This window comes from Mastomys coucha, unplaced genomic scaffold, assembly GCF_008632895.1.
Source record: "Mastomys coucha isolate ucsf_1 unplaced genomic scaffold, UCSF_Mcou_1 pScaffold5, whole genome shotgun sequence".
Lineage (NCBI taxonomy): Eukaryota > Metazoa > Chordata > Mammalia > Rodentia > Muridae > Mastomys > Mastomys coucha.
Window position 1 is genome coordinate 30,936,613 of NW_022196911.1, and position 25,116 is coordinate 30,961,728.

A 25,116-nucleotide genomic window follows, 5' to 3' on the forward strand; every position below is an offset into this window, starting at 1 on the left:
CCTTCTCTCCGTCTGTAGCCATTGTGGATTCTTTTAAATCATCTTAACCTTGAGAAACAGTCCGTACTCCCGACATTTGGAAGGAGTGCCTATCTCTCATGCAAAGCAACCTGGCAGACTCTCTTAGATTTTTTTTTTTTTTTTTTTTTTTTTTTTTTTTTTTTTTTTTTTTTTTTGTTCAGAGAAGTGTGTGCTGGTCTCCTCGCATGCCAGAGCCAATTTCTCTAAAAATAGCTTTCTTCCAGAAAACCCACAGTGAAAGGGTTTGCTGTAGATTTTCCTCGAAACTCGGCTCCCATCAAGGGTGCTGTTCACGTAGCTCCCTGGTGTTTCTCTGAACAGGCTCCAGCCTCCAGCCAGAAAAGATTCAGAGAACCAGAGGCCCACAACTTCTGTTCTTGGTCTGCAGACTCCTATGCCTTCAAAAGCTCGAGACGGAGCATTGGTACAAAGAATACCTCTGAGGCCCAGCTCTGTCTTTTCCACATGTCCTCTGAATCCCTGTGTGATGTTCTCCAGTGTCTTGTGTTCTTTGGAAGGGAACCTGTTTTGACGGGGAAAGACTGGAGACAGGCTTCAGCATGGATCTGTAAGTGAGCGTTAGGGAGGAGCACACAGCCCCAGTATCAACCTCATTGCCAGCTGACACGAGGAAGCGAGGAAGCGCTGGTGTAGCTAGACTTGAGGCTTACACAAGTTGCATAATTAAAAACGAAATGACCAGACAAGCAAACCAGCAGCCAGAACACTCTAGAAATCAGATATCTTGGACACTTTAGTGTTTAAGAGCACCAGATTTCTGACGAACCGGGGGTGCAGATAGGGTAAGGGATGGAGAGCAGATGCTGGCAGAATGAAGAAATTGGCCAGGACCGAGGATGGTCCAGAGCCTTGGGGTCAACAGTCTTGCACTTGCATCCTGCTTTTATCTCTTTCTTCAGGCACATTTCTTAACATCTCCTGTCTGATTCAGGAGTCCTTGGTAAGTGCAGGTTATCGTGCCTACCTAGAGACTTCACATGAGGATTAAGGGGTGTAATATAGAAGATTAGCACAGCGTTTGGAAGTTACTAAAAGTGGAATGTGAAAAGCAAAACCCTATTCACATATGTGATAGGATAGCATGCTTTAGTCTCAAAATTCCTACACTGTTCACTTTTTCCTTAAGATTAAAAAGCATCCTCTGCGGGCATCTGCACACATGCATCTCATAAGAAGAGCGTGTCTGGCACTGTGCCTGCTCCTCTCCCTGTGGCCCACAGGCAATGCCAGGTGTTCCGCAGACAGCCCATTAGAGATGGCATATGTCAGGTTTGCCCACATTCCTCATCTTTGCTGTGGACCAAACATATAAGTTAAGTGGAGGAGACCACACCTCACTGCTAAGAGCAGAAGTAAAGATTGGGAGCTAAGAAGATGAGCCCAGAGAACTCCTTGAAAGGGGTTATCTTCAGCCCCAATCCAGGCACAGTCAAGCGTCGAGAACTGAGCTTCTGGACTCTGAGTTCTTGAATGTTCTGCAAGCAGATGTCTCAGGATAACTTGGGAAACAAATAAACATGGGATTTCCTTCCTTCTCCCGGATCTGGGTATCCTAACAAGTTCCCAAGGCAAAGAGCTCAGACACAACTCAGTCTATAAAGTGCCTGCTGCTCATGTGAGAGGATCTGAATTTAGATCCTTGCAAGCCACATAAAAAGTAAGGCATGACTGTGTGTGCCAGCCTCGGGGAGGAGCCAAACAGGCAGATCCCTGGAGCTCATTGTCCAGTCAGCCTAGCTGAATCCATGAGCTTCGGGTTCAATGAGGGACCCTGATTCAAAAAATAGAGGTGGGACTCAAGGGAGGAAGAGACCCAACCTTAACCTCCAGTTGCATGTGGATGCGTAAAATGTGCGAGTGCGTGTTCAAAAGTTATTGTGTGGGAGCAGGAAGGACTACGAGCAGCGACAATTAAGACACTCTTTAACTAGCAAGGACTAAAAGAATAAAGGTAGTTTCCCAAACCCTGAGATAGGAGAGCCTAGAGTTAAGGAACCAGGAACTTGGGTCACAGCTGTCTGGCTTCCATTCATTAGCTATTGATGATCTTAAGCAAAACGACTTCCCGGGGCCACTTCCCTAACACAATATACCAACACTGCTTGTTCCATGGCCCTGTAGACGGGGAAAGATGAGACAGTATATGAAGGGCACCCTGTCTGACATTCAAAAGTCCTTGATAAATGCTAGATGCTCATCCTACTGCCACTGCTGCCTGTCCCCTCAGCATCTCAACATGGCTGCAGCACCTCCTTCCTAAGGTGACTTATAGGCGCACCCCCATACCGCATATACCCCTGCATTCTCTCTGCCCTCATAGTGACTGATGGATTGCCAGGCATATATCGTGTCCAGTCACATGTTTGCAAATGACATATATCATTAGGGGAGCACCTGAACAACTAGGGCAAATCAATACGGTTCGCAAATGGCTGAAATCCCCCATCAGATGTTCCCTTTCTTCCTACTGGTGCAGGAGGATGCTCGGATGTTTGATTTGTATGTTTGTTTTTATGCTAGCTCTATTAAATCTGTTTGCAGCCTGAAGAATGTTTGCTAGACAAAGCAAGACACATGTGCCAGTTATGAGAACCCTGAAACAGCTGTTGGCTTCAGACATTCCCTGAGATGTGACAGATTTTGCTAATGCCAGGGCTTCTTTCTGTTTTTTACAATGAAGCCGTTTCACTGGGAGGCTCGATCGTCGTCTCCTTGTTCCGAGCTGAAGGACTGGTGGTGTGCTCAACCCCTTCAAGGTCCTTGCTCGTGTGACAGTGTGGCCATGTGCATCTATATGTACCATGTGTGTCCTCCTGCTTCCCTGACAGGAGGAACATTTTTTCCTGACAGTGATCTGGCAAGAATAAGGAGAATAAATGGTTCAGTAAAACCTAGTGGTTGAGAGTCAGGGCTTTGGAACCAGATGAACGTGGACGGAAACCCCTGTTCTAGTTTCTCCTAAGTATGGATGAGTGTCTTTGCCTCTCTGAGCTTCCGTTTTTTCATGTTTAAGGATAGAGCTCAGCATAGCGGTATGCACCTATAACCCTCCCATATGAAAAGCTATAGCAAGGTGAACATAAGTCCTAGTCCTGCCTGGCCTACATAAGGAGATCGTGTCACAAAAGGGAAAAGGTAGAAGGGAGGGAGAAAATGGAGGTGGTAATGACTTATAGATGCACCTCACAGATGTGTAAGTATTAAGTTTGATATGCCATGAAATCTCAAAGCCCAATGCCTAACACCTATGTACTTGATACTTGTTAGTTCTTAATATTATCCATACCCTGGCCTTTGCTTTATTTAAGGGAAATGGGCTATTCACAACTACCCCATCACCAAAGAGTTCTGGATGCCTCCTGAGCATGCCATGCCTTTGACAATCCTTTAAGAGTCCAAGGGAAGGCTGAGAAATACGGATAAAGCCCATTCTCAGAGTAAGAAAATCTAAGGAGTGCAAGCCAAGGTCTCTACCAGGGTTAATAGTCTAAGCCTGGAGTTCTTGTTTTCTGTTCAAACCTCATTGCCTTGCACTCCATATGCATATTATATATGCATAAGGGGGTACTTCCAGGAGCCCCACAAAACTCCTAATCCTCAGATGCTCAAATCCATTATATAAAATGAATATAAAATGTTAACATCCTCCTGTATGCTCTAAGTCCTCTCTCAAATACTCTTAAGTACCAACATCGAGTAGATGTTAGACTCTGTTGTTTAGGAAATAATGGTCAGAAAGTCTATCCACACTGAATCAGATGCCTTTTTATTAATGTATTTTAAACACAGTCGGTTGAGTCTGTGAGTGGTGATCACACGGATCCAGAGAGCTGAAGAGTGTTCTTTTCCTGTCTTTTCATCCTTGTCCCATCTTCTCTCAGCTTTGAGACCCTATCCACTGAGCATGGACATCCATGATGTCAGTGGGCCTTCATGCCTGAGACTTTCCCTGGGAAAGCCTCTGTTTACCCATTTTGATAAGTATGGACAAGCAGAATGACCAACAGCTAGGAACAGGGCTCAGTAATCCCACCACTAACTAGCTGTGTTCTTTTTGACAAGCTTTTTGATCTCTCGAGATTTCCTTCACCTTGTTCACCAATGAGCCAGTATAGCTCGCCTCATAAGAGTAAGGGTTCACAGAAATAACAGGCATAAACACCACCACGCCATTAATAATAATACTCTATAATAGTGATCTTGATTATTGTAGCAGTAGGATTCAATTCTGTGATGGGCTGCCTTGAGCTCTGTCAACAGAACCTTAAAGTCCTTGAGGTCTGGTGTCACTTCCTGCTCATTGAAGCCCGCCTCCCTTAGTACTCGCCAAAGTGGAGGCTGGCTGGTTGTAAACCGCACAGAGAGATAACAGAACTCGTATGCAGTGTTGCTTCAGATAGATAGGTGTCTAGCTACAACAAGGAGCCATGAATTCTCCTGCACAAAAGCAAGACAGGTCACTACCCTTGTGGACAGTGGTTCTCTCCAAAGGCAGCCATCTATAAAGTCCCTTTCCTGAGTGGCGGGTGACTCGCGGGATACCTGGAGAGCTTGTGGTGCCCCAGAGATCCACGGAGCTGTTGCTTTGGCTGAGAATTCCCAGCTGAACTCTCTACTCAGTTAGAAAATGAGAACGTCCTTGGAAAGTCTGTCAAGGCATCCTCTGCGGGTGACTGTATCCAGTAGCCCATGATCCCACAGTCCCAGTGGCAAGCTTTGGTGACTCACCACCAGCCAGTCAGCCAACTGGGCCTCTGTCCAGCCTGCCTATGACTGCTGTCCCAGGGGGTGTCCCCTCACCCCCTCCAACAGGGCACAAAGACATTGCTAACAGACTGTGGCAGTCTCATTTGTAAACCGTGTTCATCCAGCAGCCAAGAATGATCAGGCCTGATGCTCCCTCTCTTCTCACCCGCCCTTCCTCTTTGGGCTCCTACTCATTCCCCCTTCCTTTTGCCTAGAGAGTGATTTGTCTGTGTTATGGGCAGGCCTGACAAACCATTCCACATTAGCAGCTGAGATGTTGTTTGAAATGGGAAAATTGCTGGCAAACTGCTCCATTAGCGGTTCCAGTAACAAATACTCTGTTCCCCCAATGAAGATGGGATCGTGGAGGCACAAATTAATACGACTGTCTCCCCCACTCTGCAGCGGGGATTACTCTTCAAGATGAATGGGTCCTCCTTGCCAGAAGTGTGCATCCAGTAGACATAGCCACTGAGGGAGCCAGTCCCTCCCCTCTCTCCCTCTGGCACTCCACACGTTCCCTTCCAAACATTCTCATTCATTCATTCATTCATTCATTCTCTGTCTGTCTCTGTCTTTCTGTCTGTCTGTCTCTCTCTCTCGTGTGTGTGTGTGTGTGTGTGTGTGTGTGTGTGTGTGTGTGTGTTCTCAGCTGAGGGTTTGGGGAGCGGTTACATCAAATGAGGAGTTGATGAAAAGATTTGCACCTTCGGGAGAAGGGAGATGGATGTGGATGAGATGCTAAGTCCTCAGCCTGGGCTCGGGTATCATTCATCACCTGTAATAGAGTGTCCCACCTGCTGCCACACCAGTCCTTAGTGGTGGGGAGGCATTTGAGAGATGACATAATAAGACTGGAAAAGCTCTCTCAGTCCCCACTGCCCCTTCTCTCCCCAGTAAGTTCTGGGCTCTGAGCCTGCACCATTTTATTCTTCTTAGAATCCTAAGAGTGAGAGAGTTCGAGAAAGTTCATATAAAGTTTGAAGTACGCTTTCCAGCAGCTACTCAGGAGTCCAGCCTGGGGCCTAAGATTTCCAGGGTCTCAGAGAGTTGGTTTGAGGAGCGTCAGACTGGAAGTCTAGAGACTTGAGGGCTGTTTCTCCACAATATTGAAACTGTCGAATGAAGTCAGCCGCTCACAGTTCTGCCCATTAGCTGTGTGGTTGCAATGTCACTTATGTGTGGTTGAGATGCCACCTATAGAGTGCCATGGTTTCATGGCAGGGAAGCACAGCTGTCCTGTGGTCCATCTCTCTCTTCCTTCTCTTCCTGATGTCCACTTTTTCTCAACCCTCTGTTCTCGTTGCTTCCTGCAACATTCCCTCAAGAACACAGCTGCCTCCAAAGGCAGCTGATAATAGCAAGCATCTTAGCCCTGGAAAGTCCTCCTAGCTTTCTCCAGTAGCTCTTGGGCCCTTCGGATGATACGCTATAGGCCAAGAGCTGAACGCTGCGTCTGTTTCAGGGTTTGTCCTGCCTCCCACGACCAGGACATGTGCTTTGTGCCCTTGTGCCAAGAGACAGCATCCTGTCCTCAAGGCCAGAGAATATAGCAGCCCCTCAGTGGCCCCTTGTTGATACATGGTTGATTAATTTACTCTTCTCTGCTCTCTTCTCCAGACGTCTAGAACAGAACTCCATCAAATCCATTCCTGCAGGAGCCTTCACCCAGTACAAAAAATTGAAGCGAATGTGAGTTTCCCTTGGGAAGAACTTGTCAGAATGTCTCCAGGGGAGAGTGGATGGGTAGAGGGCTTTAACAGTGTGTAGTAAGCATCCTGCATATCAGCTCCTCTCAGACAGGTCTAGGCTGGTCTAAGATTGTGAGAAAGTGTTATATACCCATGGTAAGTTTTATGAGCTTCAGCATGTAGAGCTAAGAGCCTCTCTGACCAGAGAAAACTGAAATTATCCTTGGGAGAGAAACATGTGAGCTGCCCCACCCCCACAGCCATATTGGCCAACTTTAATGTCCTTGGCTTTGATGATAGCAACAGTCATATGATAGTGGCTTCACATCCTCCCATACCACCATCACCAACATCCCTACAACCGTGCATACACTCTATAATTAATACTTAAATGAATGGTTGCTATATGCTAGAATTTAGATAGAGCCATCAACAAAAAATGGAAGCTACCTTCATGCAGGCTCTGCTTCTGTTGGGAGAGCACAGATAATAAGGAAATAAGTATTAGACGTTATTACTTATTAGACTGATAAGCTGTCTTAGGCAACAGTAAGGGCAAATGAAAGGCAAGGAAATTGAGCATGGTAGTTCATAGCCAACGAGGAGGAAGTAATCAAGGGAGCGTTAGGAGCAAGGATTGTTAGGGGGGACAGGTAAAGGCTGGGTCACATGAGCACTTGAGACCACAGTAAAGGCTTTCCCTTCTAAGTGACATACGCTAGTCCTGGAGGTTGTGCCCGACATATGGGCATATGGTTTAAAATCATTGTCATCTGAGTTGACCTATGGTCAAAACCAGCACCCCCAAAACCACACCCCTGACTGCGATGCCAGCATGCTATCTGCTCCCTACCATGGTAGCCCTACCATGGTAGCCTGCATCTTCCCTGCCATGGGGAATCACATGATTAGATTAGTCACATGATGACTGTGAACCTTCTCTGTGAGTTACTCAGCCCGGAAGTATTTGAAAGGAAGCAAATTGGATTCGGGAAATGACCTGTCACAAAGCTTACAAATTCTAGAGGGAGATCTCTTTTCCTTTCTCCATGTTTGGAGCCATTAGCCTCCCCCAGTACACAGTCTGCTGTCCTCATTCCCCAGAGACTGAGAAACGTGCAGGAACTCTATCCTGTCTCACCTTGTGTGCAAGGCCTGTTTGCTGAGTTCCCTGGACTGGGAGAGAGGGGTTTGTGTCAACGGGGTCTCCTGATTCCTTTCCTGTTCAAAACAAATATATCCACAAGACAGTAGCATCAGGAGGCTTACCCTCAGATCTCAGGAAGCCAACTTCCAATCTCCCTGCAAAGCCAAAGCATACAAGATTTTCTCTCAGTGTAATTCCAAAAGTAGAAAGCAGCACAGTGAGCCAGCTCAAAGCACAGGCTCCTTCTCTCGCCTTGGTGGCATCCTTTCTGGAGGAGCTATATAAATATAGGCCTTAATATTTAAAATCTCGGGTCATTAATCTCTTGGTATCCCTGCTTCTCCAGTTCACTCTCCATGCACCCCCCAAATTCATTTTTAAAGCCCAGCTTGATTATGCAGCCAGATAGTAATTTTGGTGAAAAATGACAAGTTCAGTTACTGCCCTCAACCTATAGCTCCTCTCCTGCATGATTTAAGCTACTGTTCTAATTTTTTTTTTTTTTTTGTGAAGTCCAGGTAATTTAGAGCTTGGCTGTGTTTTACTGTCCTTCCTCCATGCTCTTGGAGTTGCCACGATCGGCACATTCAAAATTCATAAGACCTTATCAGTCATGACCTGGAAAGTGAATTTAATTTTTGATCACTTCTGATGCTACTGATGTTTATTATGATCCCCTCAAAGGGATGGTAGGAGGGGCAAGAATCCGGTTAAACTTTCTTGACCAATAGAGCTTCAAAAATATGGACTGTTGTTTAATGATGTGGGTTCAGTTGAGTCAGATGAGAACTGATTTCAGACCCTAGTAATGACTTCCTCCTAGGTGACCAGGAACAGTTTATACTTAATATTTAACAGGGGGAAATCTATATACACACACACACACATACACACACAGAGTTCATGACTGAACCCATCCTGGTCTCCCTTTAAAAAATAGAATTATCCATGAATCACTAGCTCCACTCCTATCCGTCACAATAATCATAATAATCATCACAATACCAAAATAAGCACTGCCCAGGAAAAACTCCTATCATTGTAGAGATGGGGTACTGGAGACGCTTTTCCAGGTTTTATAGAGTTAATTTGCTGACAGCTCACACCTGAGGGCAATTCTCACTGTTCTGCTAAAGCTGTGCTTCACTAGTTCTCTGAAGCCAAATGTGGTGGCACAGGCCTATGGTCCCACCTCAGGAGGTTGAAACATGTGGATGGTGAACTTGAGGCCAACCTGAAAGCATAGTCAAACTATGTCTCAAAAATAAAAAAGTTCTTTCATTTGGATGCACAGGTTGTAAGATTTCCTTGTATCTTACTCCATCCTATCCCTTATATGTATTGGAATTTTCCTTCTCATTTCCAGCCTGGAAAAGCCTTTTTCTCTTAGTCATAGCTCCATGGGACTGAGTGTATCTCTGACTAGATTCTGAAACATTTGTAGTATGACCTGGGGATCTCTTGCATGCACATTTCTTACAGATTTAATAAATATACAAATTTATGTTTTTCTGGTGCCCCTAACTTCTAGATTGACAAATCAGACCCTGGGGTTTGAACTTCAGGCAAAACTGACTGCTCTGTGTCCAGCACAGTGACATTGGGAACAGCCTTGAGCTAAATTAAACATCTGAAAATAAGAGTTATCCACTCTTTACCCAAATGCATATGCCAGCTCCTTAGCAGCCTGGGGTCCTTAACCTCCCAGGGTGGTTGTTTCTTCCTGCAGACTGACTTTCTGTAAGTCCCACATAGGCTCACGTATACATCACGTACCTTACTGTTCTTAAGGACAGAGGAAATTCATTCTGCTTCCCAGTTTGAAAGGATGCAGGTACTGGAGAGATACTTCAGCAGTTACGAACACTGGCTTCTCTTCCGGAGGACCTGGGTTAGAATCCCAGCACCCATGTGACCAGGAACCATCTGCAACTATAGTTGCAGGGACTCTGACATCCTCTTCTGTCCTCCGCAAATATGTGGTGCGCAGACGTAGATGCAAACAAAACACCCATACACATATTTCTTTTTAAACTAAAAGGGATATAGCCCATCATGGTGGGAAAGACATGGAAGTAGGGGCGTAAGATGGCCATTTGAGTCAGTAGTCGTGAAGCAGAGGATGATGAATGCTAGCCCTTGGCTGGCTTTCTCCTTTCCTCCTTTATTCAGCCAGGGACCCCAGCTTATTGAGTGGTGCCACCCAGTCAAGGTCCACCTCCCTTTCGAAGTTCATCCTCTCTTGAAAGACCTTCACAGACTCAACCGGAGGTGTGTCCAGATCCAGTCAGGTTGGTGGTGGAGATTAACCGTCATATCCATGAATCTAAACTTCCACCTCAGAGAAGCAATGAGTAGGATGACTCTCTAAGGGCCAGGGTGGAGATGGAATACTAGTACCGGAGACATCGGTCCAACGGTACAGGATCTCAGTTGGGCAAGAGGAAGATGCTCAAAAGATGTATCCTATACCATGATGGCTATAGTTATTAACAATGTGTTGTCCACTGGGGTAGCTTTTTAAGTGTCCTCAGGAGTCATAATAGGTGACTTCCTCGGTTTTGAATGTGCCCAATAGCTTGATTTAGCCATCCCACAGTGAGCACATAGTTCAAAACATTACAAATACATAAATGTATACAATAAAAACTAGGGGGAAAAGCCCTGTGGGTGCAGTGTCTATCCTACCAAACTATCACTTTTCTGGTTCCCATCATCCATCACTTCCAAACCAGAACATACCTCACCTCATGTTATCACCCAAAGAGGTTTGAGCCCCAAAGTTCTAATTGTGAACTAAAACTCCAGTCTGTCCCCCACACAGCCAAAGCTGAGATCTTTCCCAGTGGCCGAGGGACTTCCCATCTGCTAGAGGTCTGAGCACCAGGAATGGATATCCCACAAGAGGGAAAGAGTCAAAATGGGCCTCCTCTCTCATGTGAGCAGACCCTGTGTATTGTTTTGAAATTCTTCACTAGGGAACCACGCTGAGGGTGAGCAAGATTAGGATAATCCAGGGTATCTACTTGTTAAGACCCTTACAGAAAATTAGAGCACTGAAGAAAAGCCCAGTGTAAGCTGACGAGTTTGCCAGTGCAATCTGGATTTGTTTGAGGCGATCTCATCAGCTAAAGGGATAAACCAGACAGCTGTGCAGAAGGATTCTTAACCTGGGAAATGGCTTTCAGCTTACAGGCCTTGGAAGCAGGAGAGAAGGGAGCTTGGCTTTTCCCTAGGCATAGGAAGGAGTCAGGACAAAGCTGCTCCTTATGTGGTTGTTTAAGAGGCTGGGCAGCTGGGTGTCTGGCCACCTCAGAGGCCATCATTTACCAATCTTCTCAGATGTGCTTTTTTTCTCAGTTTCCACTTGTCTCCTCCTTATTGGCCTGTGAAGCCCTTAGCCCTCCTTCTCCCACACAAAAGCAAGGACCCATTGATTTGTTTTGTTGTGTGAAAGGAACTGGAGAGGTTTCTTGTCGCAGGAAATTTGGTGCATCTCTCCTGCCAGTGACAGGGGACCCAAAGGCCAGCCCTGAGCTAATAACTCTGAGGAAAAGCAATCCCCCTCCACAGGGCCATCAGCAGGAACATGTGGACCGGCTCTCACTGGGATGCTGAAAGTATACAGCAGAGGGCTCCCTGCACCTGCCAGACCAGACTAGCTATTGCACCTGCAACTTTGAGACCAAGCTAAGCCACTGACTAGTGCCTTCAAGGCCAGGCTAGCCACTGCACCTGCCCCTTGGAGGCCAGGCTAGCCATCAGGTATGCTGTGTTTGGAAGACCCTTCTAACACACAGTAGCCCTCTTAAATTCTGGATGTGTCATTTCCCCAGGCTTGTTCCCAGCCAGTGACAAGTCCACATCTCAAAGGCGTTCTCTGAGAGTCTTGTGATTTGCTTGTATCACACGGTTGAGAGCATGCATCATCCTTGCTCAGAGACTCCTGCAGGTCAGGGATGAGAAATGATGGGGAAGTGAAATGACTTTCAGGAAGATAGCCACTACTGTGGTCCATGACAAGAAACTGATGCATAAAGAAGCCTGGCCTGGCCTTGGGTTGGGCGGGGCTCATGCTGCTCTGTCTGCTCTCTTAAATACTTGATAATGACACCTAGACCGAGTCCTGGCTTGAGGTTGCTTTTGGTTTGGGGTTCATTTTTTTATATTGCAATTGTTTGGTTTTGTTGGTTTTGTTTGCTTTGTGGGGAGGTTGGTTGGGGTTTGGTCTGGTTTTGTTCGTTTTGTTTTGTTGAAACAGGGTGTCACTATGTCACCCAGGCTGACCTCCAACTGCCAATCCTCCTGCCTCAGCCTTCAAAGTGCTGGGATCACAAGGCATCAGCATACCCAGAATGCACAGCTTCTGGATGTGCCTTTACACCTAACCAGTAGTGACTGACATATTCATATCCTTCTGTGCCAGGCAAGACTTAGGTGAGCATTTCTTAGTCTCACCTAAGGAAGACATACAAAGGCAGTATATATTACCCCAGGGCAGTAGGAGAGGTATTCTTTGGGCACTGCCCCCTGTTCTATAAGTAAATAAATTTCCTGATTGATCAGTTAATCTGTACCAGTTTGAATGGCTGAACTGTGGGGTGCATACTTCAGGAAGAGCGTTACCACACCTGTGAGCCATGTTCTCAGACTTTTTCCCATTAATGTTTTCAGAGACATCAGCAAGAATCAGATATCGGACATTGCTCCAGATGCCTTCCAGGGCCTGAAATCACTCACGTCGCTGTAAGTGGGGCAGGGGTGGGAGGCGCGTGCGTATTTTTCAGGAGGTGTTTATCAAGGCTTTATGTTGCCTTACACACTTGTGGCAATCTGGTAAAAGAAACAAATATTTCTTCAGGGGAAATTGATCTTGGGGAATATTTCTACAACTCACATGCATTATTTTTATTGATTAAGTGCCCGGCAGCTTTCCCAGTTATTGGCTTCTCATTCGAATGCATCTTTGACTCTCACCTCACTCCCCCTCCCGCCTCTTGCTGCACAGTGATGTCTCAGGGGAGACAGGGTAGAGAGAATGGCAATGCGTCTGAGATGAGGGCCATGGCTCACCTCCTCTCCTCCCCCCCCATTCTTCCTCCCCCCAGCATCTGTGGCCTTGTCCAGGGAGGGCAGTATTTTCTTTTTCTGATTTTCTTGCTATTTTCCAACCTTGCGGTCATTGTTTAGAAAAGATCCACCCCATCCCATCTCCTGGACTTTCTAGAGTTTTTAAAGCCCTTTTTTAGCCCAGTGCTGAGATAGGAAACAAACAAACAAACCTCGCCCACCAAGGGCCACTAGACTCCCAGAAGCTATGGGGCTTGGCCTCAATTCTCAGCAGCTCACTCAGGAGAAGAGGCAGTCCCTTGGGCCTTCTCTGCATGTCTTCTCAGGCAGAAGGAAGATCCCTTCCTTGCCTGACAGACTCGATGATTGACATATCACAGTAATGACAATAATTGACAGCATTTATCAAGTGCTGATGGTGACCAGGTACTCTTATAGGAGTCTTACGGGGAGAATCCTCACAAAAAACGTAGACCGTGGGAATCTGCTGCCATGTATCTAAGCTCCTTAACTGTCTCTGTTCCCATCTGTAACCCTGGCACCGCACACTGTATCGGGCACATGGTGAATAAAGAAAAGATTCAGGGCTAGGGAGATAGATGACAGGGATACAGTACCTGCTGCTCAAGCATAGGCCCTGAGTAAGGATCTCCAGCCTCCACAGACAAGCAGAGCACTGGGGGGCGGGGGATGGGGGCAGGGATGGATATCAGGAGCCCATTGGTCACTCAGCCTAGCTGAAACTGGGAGCTCCAGGTTCACCGAGAGAGATCCTGTCTCAAAAGTAAACTGAAAAGCAATAGAGAAAGGTAGTTGATATAAGCTTCTGGCCTCCACACATCCACCCAATGAGCAACCCGCCCCTAACATCCCACCCCTATAAACTGCATACTGGCACGAACCACAGGAGGAAGGGGCAAGAGATGGCATGCTTAATTTAAATGAAAAACACTTATCTAAAAACACACTAATGAGTGTGGGAGATAGGATTTGAGCCCAGTGTGTTCGGTCAGATTTTCTCTCCCGATCTCCATGCTGTGGAGCCCTCTCGATAATAATGTAAACCAAAGCGTAGCATCCGAAACAGTGACAGTTTCATCAACTGATGTATTTATATCATCTGGTGCCTTGTTCCCTCCGACACCCCAGACAATAAGGGGGGGAATGCTCACAGGCATACTATCTGTGTTTTGCCTCTTCACAGCCTGCTTGTCTAGTTTATGAGCATGCAGGTAACGGGATGCACAGAGCCTCACATCCCACTGAGCAGAGGCCGAGGACGGGAAGTCCCTGATTCAGCTGGTGTCTGCTGCCTGCTGAGTAAATTAGTTTCATTTATCGAATGGAACATCTGGCTGGGATATCAAAGAAGGGCGGTGTGTGAGATTAGTGTCTGCTTATTGTGATGAGTGTCACAGAGTAGAGGAGAGCAGAGAGGGCCCCTGCCACCAGGATCCCACCCCAACCTTTCCATTCTCCTTGTCTGCTCTCCCTTAGCCACGATTTGGGAACTGTCTCTCACGATAGTGGGATGATTCTTGTCTTGCAGAAGAAATGGCGAAACAAGAAATTAGCACACCTCTAGTGAGCCTGGAGGCATTCCCAAGCATTAAGGGAAGCACCTCTGAGCTTTTGTTTATCCCTTCTCCATTTAGTCGATGCCTGCTGGGTAAGGGAGTAAGCAGCAGGGGTGTAGGCGGTAAGGATGTGACCAGGAGCTGACTAGACCAGCCCTCAGGGCCCATGAAGCTGGGGTAAAGGCGTATAGGGTAAAGGAGTGGAGAGCCTTTACCCCAGCCTCGCTCTTTCTCCACTCTCGAGACCCAGCCATGGGCATGTCCTATAACATCAGAACATTCAGAAGAGTTAAAGGAAGAACCTAAAAACTGAGCCTAAAGGGGCTGGAGAGATGCCTCCACAGGGAAGACCACTGACTACTCTTCTAGAGGGCCAGGGTTCAATTCCCAGCACCTATCTGACAGCTCACAACACAGTAATTCTGGTCTCAGGGGATCCGGCATGCTCTTCAGGCCTCAGCAGGCACCAGGTGCACACATGGTGAGCAGATACTCAAGTAGGCTAACCACCTATACATATAAAATGATAAAATTAAAATAATAATAAACTAAGCCTAAATAAATGTGTAAGTAATGTAACGTAACAGAACGGTAAGTGCTGGGGAGAAGCAAACTGAGAAAATAGATGGTTGGGATTCTTAACTAAAACATTTAGGAGACGTCTCCAGAGGGCGAGCTGCTTGGGCTCAAACATGAAAGGCTTGTGAAGGAAATCAAGACTCAAGATGAGGCCTCCGGTGGGAAGCCACTCACCAACAGGCCATTACCTTTGAGGCTGATGCATAGGCAGGTGGCTGACCCAACTAGCTTGAGGATATTCCATTCCATGTATAAGGACCCCTACTCCAGCATCCCCAGCATCCGCAATATCCTCAGCATCCCAGTTCCCTCAGCACCCCAACATCCACAGTATCCCCAGTTCCCCCAGCACCCCAGTATCCCCAGCATCCCAGTTTCCTCAGCACCCCAACATCCACATTATCCCCAGTTCCCCCTGTACCCCCCAGCATCCGCAATATCCACAGCATCCCAGTTCCCCCAGCACCCCAACATCTACAGTATCCCCAGTTCCCCCAGCATCCCAGCACCCCCAGCACCCCAGCATCCCCGGCACTCCCAGCACACACACACACACACACACACACACACACACACACACACACACACACATACCCGGCAATCCCCACCTTCACCCAGCAGCTTTTGCCACTCTGGAAGCGCTGACATCCATCGAGAGGAGCAGGCAGTGGCATTACTACATTTGGCACAGTGAGCAGTGGGACATTAATATGAATTACAAATGTGAGCCCGCGCCATCATGCTGACTTCTATTTAGTCATTAATTTGTTGGAGCATTAATGAAACACACCCGCAGGCTGATGGAGAACTCACTATTCACTCCCAGTAGCTTCTGGAAGTGGGCGGCGGCGGGAGAGACAGGCCTGTTTCACTCTGCCACTCTGTCCTAAAATTTTGCTTCCTCAAATGACTGTCAGCCTAAATTCACGATCTGAGTGGGAACTAAATAATTGTGTAGCCTGTGGACTTAGACCAGAGAAGGGGTTCTAACAGAAGAGAACCAAGCCCTCTTTATATCTGTTTCCTGATCAAAGAGGAGGCTGGACCCCCCCCCCTCAGACAGAAGAAAAAAAAATCTGTCATGAGATGAAGCAGAGAGAGACCCAGAGAGTCTCAGTTCCAGGATTAGAGACCTGCTGGGTGCTGATCTTTCCCAGGCGTCTCAAGTCACCAAACATTAACTCGGAAATAGCGAGCAGCAGTGTAGGGGACACGGTGAGTCTGAAAGATGAAATGGAAAAAAAAAAAAAAACCTTCTGAGTTCCTTCCTTCTTAGATCTGAAGGGATGGAGAGTGGAAGCTGCCATCATCTGAGACAGCAAAACTCCTCAGCCTCCCCATTGAGCCAGGCCTCAACTCAGCAAGGCCTGCGCCATCTGGAGATGCTCCCGCATGCCCAAAGCCCTGCTGTCTAGATGGATGATGTAAAACAAACTCGGCTCAGGAATTCCTACGATGCAGTGGGCTATTAAAAGGAAACATTCTATAGGCTGCCCCAGCCTAATCAATACCCATTGAAGACACGGGCTGGCCTCCCACACTGCTTATTTACTGTGGGGCTCGAGTCATGCTTGCTCACTCGCAGCTCAGGAGGTACCACAAAGGACTGCTTCTTCCTTGTAGGGGTGATGGGCTGGGCTGGGCTGGGCTGAGATGCAGCAGGATGGAGCCTGCTGTACCTCCCCTCCAGCACAGCCCATCCCCCACCCCCAGCACAGGATGAACTGCCTGCCTTCTCAGTGATGAGAAGATACGATGAAGGTGGCAGACCAGGAAGACAGGTGACCTGAGATCTCGCCCCTAGAACTGACCCCCTCTACATCCTGCTGATTCCCGTCATCTGCTTCCTTCCAGGGTACTCTATGGGAACAAGATCGCAGAGATTCCCAAAGGACTGTTCGATGGGCTGGTGTCCCTGCAGCTGCTGTGAGTAGGAACTGTCTACTTTTTTTGCATTCCTGGGACTGTTTTTATAGGCTGGAAGTGTCACACCATGCTCTGGAGAACTCTTTGGACTTTGTAGCTATCATACAGACACCGAAGCTTCTGTGCCTTCTGTCTCACCTCTCCAAGGCATTCTGTGGCCAGAGAGGCAGAGTTGGCACAGAACACCAAGGTTGCTGCACATAAGCTGGATGATACAGTCCAGAACCCTGGCCCCATGGATGAGTCATGGATGGCTCATGACTTGAGAGGAAGAAAGAAATCGAATCCTGCAAGAGGAAATACCTTACAGAGTTGTAAGAGTTTAGGGAACTAAACTTCCCAAGGCAAACTCTACTCTGAAAGCTGAAATAGCTAGCTGCCTATAGCAGGCACGTGACCTTAAGAAGGGTGCGGGTGGGGAAGCGCCATTGGAGATGAGCTGAGCGTAAGCAATCTGTAGTGTGACTCTCTGGCAAGATAAGATGAGGGGGAAACGTTTATTTCCTTTAAAGGAAGTTTTAAGTTCTGGGCTTATTTATTTGCATTTATTTCATTCTGGTCATTAAATGTTTGAAGAAGATAATTGAACTCTGATATGGAGAAATAAAGAAAGGAACTTAGCTTACTTTAGAAGATTTTTTTTTTGATGAGTGAGGATCATCACTCTGTGGTTTCTGACTAGGGAGCTGGTACATCATCTGTACTCATATGCTGTGGTTTTGTGTGTGTGCCTGCACGTGTGTGCGTGTGCATGTGTGTGTGTGTATGCAAATGAGTAATATCTACTCTATGAACATCATAATTCCTGTTGTTATCAAGAATTGGCCTTGAGTTCCCTATGAGCATTGGAGAATGCCAGCTGTCAGAGAGGTAAGTGAGTTTATCCTGCTTCACACAGCAAGTAAGTGTGGAAAGAGTAGATTCTCCAGGGTCAGATGGAGGGGCCTGGCTCTCTGAATAGTGAATGACAGGATTTCATCGCTGCAGTACAAACAGATTTGCATGTAAATGTCTTTAAAAAAAAAATCACCTCCAAGCCAGACAAGGAGGTATGCACCTTTAATTCCAGGGCTTACGCTGAAGCAAAAGAGTCATGAGTGGGAGTTCAAGCTCACTACATTTGGTCCATGAGGAAGGAAGGAAGAAAGATATATCACCTCCACTTTCCAGTAAAAATGAGATTTCAGCCCTCTGCCTCCCTTGTACCATTAGGAGGAGCCAAAATATATTGGACCAAGTGGTCCAGCCAGATCTCCGAAAGGGTAGGAGACATGGGACCAAAGGCACTAAGCGGTAGGTGGGAAACACGTGGTTTTGGCTTACAAGGACACTTTAGAAAGAAGTAAGTCTTCCTCTGGCTCTCCACATCTTAATACCTTCACACCCTAAACTCCTGTGTCCCTGGACAGATTGTCCCAGGATATAAAACAGTGTGAATCATGCTGGAATGAACTGTCTATCAAGTTTCTGGGCTGCAGATCCAGCAAGTAACCATCAGACTAGTTTGGCAAAGCTAAGAATGAGAGAGAGAGAGAGAGAGAGAGGGAGGGAGGGAGGGAAGGAGAGAGAGAGAGAGAGAGAGAGAGAGAGAGAGAGAGAGAGAGAGAGAGAGAGAGAGAAACTTCTGTCTGTTCCCTGCATCTTCCTGGCCCTTCCTCTGCTTCCCTCTCATTCTGTCTGGCTGTAGGAGGGCAGATCTGTGTTCAGAGGTCCCAGCCCTTCCTGGCTCTTTAAGGCTGTTTTGTAGAATGCCATGCCAGAGCTCTGCAAGGATCTCTGTGTTTCACAGATGGTGTTCTTTGCTCCTAGCAGAGAAACTAAGTTATAACTGCTACCAGGAGGCTGGTTAACTGTAGCCATTAATCCCCAGGAGAAAAATAACAATAGCATCTGCCTGGAGGTGGATTTAGGGGAACTGTGTCCAGCCAGGCTGGTGTGAATGACCTTGAATGATATGCATTAGAAGAACAATGTCATGCCCATTTACACTAAGGAAAGTGGGCTGGACATCAAAGGGCCAGCATTGTGAATGGTGTGTATCAAAGATTCTAGAACGGCATGTTTTTAAACAAAGGAAATATGTCTCTGCTATAAGCTGACAGCAGTTGGGAGGTTATGAGCCCCCCTCCCCCCCGGCTGTGGAGGCAGAGCCAGCTGAACAGCATCACTTTGAGCAGATGGAACTGACTAGCTAGGGGGTAAAGACAGTGCTTCTCCCTCTGTGGAGACCAGGAGTTGACACAACTCAGGCTGGCTCGCTTTCCAGAAGGAACCCGCAGGCGGGGCTGGAGTCCATCATCTCTGGTTCTGACCTGCTGTTGAGCAGTTGGAAAGCAGGTCCCCATTAGATCAAATTTAGGGTTCAGTGGGCTGTAGATTGGATTTCTCCTCATTTGGTTGGAGATTGTCTGATAAGAAGGCTCTGATTAGAATACCCTGGTTGACTGGGTAATTTCATCTCCTTTGACTCAGAGGCAGACCATGGAAGTGTTGTCTCCTCTGCCCCTCCTCCCTCTCTCCTGAATGATTGATTGGTCAGTCTCTAAGTGGAAATGTCCCTTCCATGCCTAGAGGTCCTGGCTATTTTCTTCTCTGGCACTTGTTGTGACACTAACAGGGACCAAGTGGATGTTTGTTCTTGGCTAGTCTGCCCCTCCCTCCCTTCCTGACTGCTCTAGACTTAGCTGCTATCCTTCCAGTTATGCCCAGTTTAGGATGTACTCAGCCATCCCACTTTGGCAATTTGCTTGCCAAGGTTCTCTGGACGGATGATCAACACCAATAGTACAGAATCCTAGGCATCCTCAGAGACTGCACCAAATGGGTTTATACAGGCAAGCTTCAGCAGTCCCTGGAGTTGAACCTGAACTTGGTATGTCCTCTGGATCCTCCCAAGAATTGCATCCTTAAGCTGAACTTACAAGGTCTCATATCAAACGAACCTCAGGGACACACACACGCACACACACACACACACACACACACACACAGTTGGTACTGCAGTCCCGCCATGCCTTCTCTGACAAATAATGCCTGTCTTTCCTTTGCTGACGGTTTCTATGATAAGCCCTCATTGCACAGTTAGAAATTGGAAAGCTCATTCTTAAACTGAACCTCCGTCCTGGTTTCTAAGAAACCCAGAAGTCTGCTATCTTTACCTTCAGATGTTTTTGAGTAGCTAGGGTACCTCCCTGTAATTAATCCTAAACAGGTCTGGTTCTGTTCCGGCAGTCATTCACCGCGTAAACATCCATTCATTGTTGGTTACTAGCAGCCTCTGTTGTTGGGGACATAAGACAGTCCATCAGCTTCCTTATTAAACCAGACTGCCAGGAAGAGAGTTGGGTGATACAAGGAGACACCTGGGAAGCCATGGTTAGAACAGAAAGTGTCACCTGCTTGTAATCCTAACTACTTTCTCTCCACCCCCAGGAGCTCTCGGGACATAGGAGGTGACAGCCATCTGATCTTGTGTGGGCAGCCATCGAATAGGATGCCCTGAGATCCTGCACTCTGTAACTCAGAGGCCCGTGGTCTCCAAGGCAGGAAAAGGCAGTCAGTATGTCACTAGGGCTGTCGCTTCCTTCTCTGATGGGCAGCTGCAAGCTGTGCTGTCACCACTTTCCCTGGGGAAAGGAGAGCATTCATTTAACACTCATTGATTTCATGGCATGCCCCGGAAAGTTGCCGGAATGGGGAGCCATCGGAGACGGAGGCTTTTCAGCCTGGTCCAGGAGGATTTTTAAACCAAACCAGGCTGCCTTCAGCCTGGAATAAGTTAAGACAACCCAGGCACCTGTTCAGTTTTCTTGGAAGAGAGACAGAACCGTTTGAGGCTCTTGAAGTTTGCCAAGCAACATGCCAATTACAGAGCAGTGAGCATAACTTCACTCCGTATAGATCATATTCCCTCCCCAGCAGCTTCACAGGCACTTCTAATACTGCTGCTATCCAGGGCATCTAACAGTGATTGAGCACCTAATATGCCAGGCACTAGTGCTAAGCAATGGCAGATGCATAGTCTCATTTAATCTTCTTAACAATGCTACAAGGGAAGTATTTTGATCCAGTCCCATTTTACAAACTGGAAACGAAGGGTTAATTAACTTGGCCTTGATCACTCATATCTAAGTTGTAGGACCAGGAATCTAGGAGCTCTTGTTTCCAGAGACACAGAAATGAAGCTGGGTGTGAAGGAACGAGTCCTCTCCTGCGACAGAAAGAGTTCCAATTCAGCAGTACATTTTTAAGGGAAGAATTCTCCCCTTTCTTGTGAATCTGGCATTTCCTAAGAAAAGTCCTAAGTCCTAGAATGTTCCATGTAAATGGTTCTGTCTTCTTGAAGGCTTGATTAGTCACCAGGTGGCAATCGGGGAAGTGACCACCCAATAGTTGGGGGTGGGGCACCGAGTAGCACTAAAATAGGCAAGGTCACTGTTGCCTGACAGATAGGTCATAGCTGTCCCTCTCTAGGCTCTGGGTCTCAGCTCTCCTCTGATCTCTTAGAAAAACCCTACCTGACCCCTGTTCCTAGAGCCCTCTCGTGTCACTGTGTCACTGTGTCACTGGAGTGGATAGATAGGAATGTTTCTCAGACAGGCCACCGGATGGCGATGCTGTATGCCGCATGCTTTTGTTTCCGTTCCATCTGGAGTCACCATGACAACCCTAGGCCTGTGACAACAGCATAGCCATTATCAGGAGAGAAGGAAAGTGTCACCTTTACCACTTTGGTTGTTGGAAGGTTCCTCCTGTGCCCTCCTATGGGTGATTGGCATAATGTGGATCCGAGCATCCATTCACAAACTCCAGTAAGAGCCTGGCCGTGGCCAGAGAGCCTCTGCACTGTGGCACTAGAAATCAGTCATGTCGTCTTCAATCTGGCGTCAGCAAGTTGCTGAAGGTCAAAATTCATTCCCCATATTTCATATGGGAGGGAGGCATGAAAAGAGATTAGTCCCGTTACACTTAGTGGATAAAGAAATTTAGGATGGCAGAGGGTTAATTCTATAAAAAATAAAAAAGAAGACGGGCATATTAATGAGAGATAGATGCCTGGAGATCCCCCAGCTTAGTCAGGGGTCTATAATAGCTCCCTTAATTGATCTCAGTACTAATAGTTTATGCCCATGTGTAATAGCAAGTACCTCTCTAGAGATTCATAGAACACTTTTAATGGCAAAGAGCCTTTATAACACTTCCTTTAAAAAGTGTTCTCCCCTGAAGGAGCCAAAGAAAAGGTCATGCCAGAGGCTCTTGGTGCCATCTTTCTCCTCCCGTGGAGCCGCTGCATGCTCGGGTTTGTCAAACAGAAACTGACTTGCAAGTTCAGGAAAGAAAGTTCCCAGTGCTGCTATTCTGGCTAAGTACATCCCCCGTGTCTCCCAGGGATAGTCCCTGGAAGAGATTCACCCCTTCTCTTGGAAAGCCCGCTGCACTCTTTCTTGACACTGGTTTTCTGAGAAGACCTTGCATTCTCTGGCATCGGGAATCTGCTCTTGGCATCTTCAGCAAACACTCTGTAGAGAGGAAGAGTAATGTAACCACCTTTTCCCACAGACCTTTGAACAGGTGTAGAGAATATAAATACCGCCCAGAATGATAGCTCTAGACCTCTAAATCAACATGTGGATGGCTGGAGTTGCCAAAGGTGATTTCAATGCAATTTATCACTGAACCCAATTCCAGATGTTTGTCTTGTCCAAATCCTGCAGCAAAGGCCTAGGAGGATGGGGTTGGGCAAGGGTGGTGGCCGTCAGTGAGGCGTGAGTAGCCTTTGGAAAGAGACTGTGCTCTTACTTACAGATCTCAATGGGCTCATCTATACCCATAGTCCACCTCCCCCACACCACTTGAACCCTGAACAAATGAGGCTGCAAGCTGCTACTAGCCGTGAGAGAGTGCCTGAGCCTTTTCTGATAGGCCAGACTCATCCCCTAGCAGGGCATGAGTCATAAGAACCAGTTCCATACCAGACTCAGAATAGTTCCTTCCCCACCTAGCTCTGGCTTCGTTTCTCCCTACCCTGCTTCTCCTGTAGGCAGCTGCTTCTGGAAAGGATTAGCTCCCAGCAGCATTGTTACGTTAGGTAGTTGATGGGATGTGTGCTAATACCCCTTGACATAAAACATGTGCGGAAATCCAAAATGCTCCAACGGGCCGGCGGAGGCGGGAGGTGGTAGCAAGTCTCAGCTAACGCGTGCAAATATACACACACACTAGCTGATGTGCTCTTCTCCTTCCATTCCTCCAATGGGAAAACATGGCTCTCCTGGTGTTATATTGTTGCCAAATCATCACTAAGTTTGATGGGGAAGCATCCACCTCTACCGCCTCATTAACTTTAGGTGATTCACCCCTTCCCTTTATGAGGGGGTGGGTTTCAAAGCTGCAGAATAGTTAGACTAGCCTACCATTCAGAGGTCAGGGACCACTACTCAAAGTTAGTTTATGTCTTTGCATCTCCCAGTGTCGTCTGGCAGGTAGAGATAGCATTTACTATGTAGGGTTATTGAGGTTTAGTTATTTGTAAGGTGTCTTATAAATGCTTAGCGTGGATTAGCCCCTCACGTTACTTCTCACATGGCTTCATCAACCTCTTGGTAGTCACATGACTCTTGAGTTTCCTTGGGTGCACTGGTCTGGGAGCCCTGAAAGAGAGTTGAGTCTTCTCTGGAGATACTTGTGCACAGTTGAAGGGTCAGAGTTTTCAGCTGTGAAAGAGGCCTCTGGGATGAGGCATGTGAACATCCCAGGTGTGGTCTCCTGCTCGTCTCAGAGTGCAGTAAAGCTTCAGAGTGAGGAGAGCCAGGGGCCATGTGCCCCATCTCCCTCACCAGCACTACAAGATAAAGAAACTTGAATCAGTTACAGTGTGGTGAACATCCCAAGCTGAGACACCTCTCAACTCTCAAGAGACAAGCAGAGTTGTCTAGACCCAACCAGACATCTGTCTACCGAAGTATACCCTGTACATGTGAAGACTAGCAGAACCAGGTATGCACTGGAGATGAGGAACACAGAAGAAAGTGCATGTATATATTAGGGAGTGTATAGGAGATAGGCTTTGAAATCACACGGGCTGAGGTAGCTTGACCAAGTCTGTCATCATTCTGGCCCTCAGTTTCCTCATTGTAAAAATGAAGGTGATCATGATGCGCTTATGTGGGAAATATTTGGTGCGTGGGTGTGGCCTCCACCAACGACCCAGCCTTTTTGATGTTGTTTCTACCCATATTTACATCACTGCTCCTCAGAGGAGGATAAAGCAAATCAGACCAAACATTGTTAGAGGTCTTTACTCCAAAGAAAGAGAATCAACCTGCCTAGCCAACAAGAGAAGGTCCATGGCCATCCTCTGATTGCTAAAGTTCAGTGCAGATGCAGTGTGAGCATCCCTAATCCAAAAAGCCATAACTTCTAAGCCATAACTCCATCTTTTTGAGCGTCCATATGATACCACAGGTGGAGCATTCCACACTTAACCTCACGTGACAGATCATAGTCAAAACAGCAGCATGCAAAAGCCGCTGTAGAAAATGTCCTCCAGGTGTTGTATAGAAGGTGTACTATGAAATGTAAATGAATGTAGATTTGGATCCCTCCCTAAGGTCTTTCCCTTATACACACACAAATATTCCACAGTCTGAAATTCCAAATACTTCTGGTCCCAAGCATTTCAGATAAGGGATCCTGAGCTGATAGTTCTTCTGGCTCCATCTTTTGGTGTTTTTTGAATGCCCTCATCTCTTGCCCATGGACCAGATAGCTCAGAGCTCCTTTTATGGAAGCCAGACTGAGTTGAGTAGCTGCCAATCTTTTTCCCCCCAAAGAGAAAGAGCAGAGACAGGCTGCTAGATCTTGCTGATGCTGTGGCTCAGAGGCTCTCCTCAGTGACTAATTCTCCATAAGCAGCTTAATTTTATCTCTCACAACACCTCCTCACCACGCCTGGGGGAGCCAAGCAGCTGGAAGAGGATGAGTGTCCAGGAGACTATGCCCTTCTCTGTCTTCTTTTGCCCCCTGCTTCATGAGCTCTGCACCCTGAGCTCTGTTTCTTAGTAATTCTGCCAGCCTGGGTTGTTGTGATATTTCACCCCTTTGAAAGAACATCCTGTGCTGAGAGATCCAGGAGCAATAGGAGACAGAGACGCACCCAGATAAGCAAAGGAAGCCAAGCTGGACCTGGTGGGCAAGGAGTATTGCCAAGACCCATGCAGGGTCAATAGTCTCCAGGCAAGGCAGAGTTGATCCTTCTCTGTCTCCAGAGCCATCTTCTTTGTCTAACTCAAATACTTCCCAGTACCAAGTATTGCTGTGGGGTTCATGAACAAGGCAT

The 25,116-nt window shown here is 47.1% G+C and overlaps 1 protein-coding gene across 1 annotated transcript in view; it reads left to right on the forward strand.

The window, feature by feature from the left end:
• Slit3 (slit guidance ligand 3) overlaps window positions 1-25,116 on the forward strand; it is a 600,224-nt gene that overhangs the window by 476,823 nt on the left and 98,285 nt on the right. The window contains exons 10-12 of the mRNA XM_031352736.1: window positions 6,409-6,480; window positions 12,301-12,372; window positions 16,707-16,778. Coding sequence (XP_031208596.1) covers window positions 6,409-6,480; window positions 12,301-12,372; window positions 16,707-16,778 — 216 coding nt within the window. The remainder of the gene's footprint in view (window positions 1-6,408; window positions 6,481-12,300; window positions 12,373-16,706; window positions 16,779-25,116) is intronic.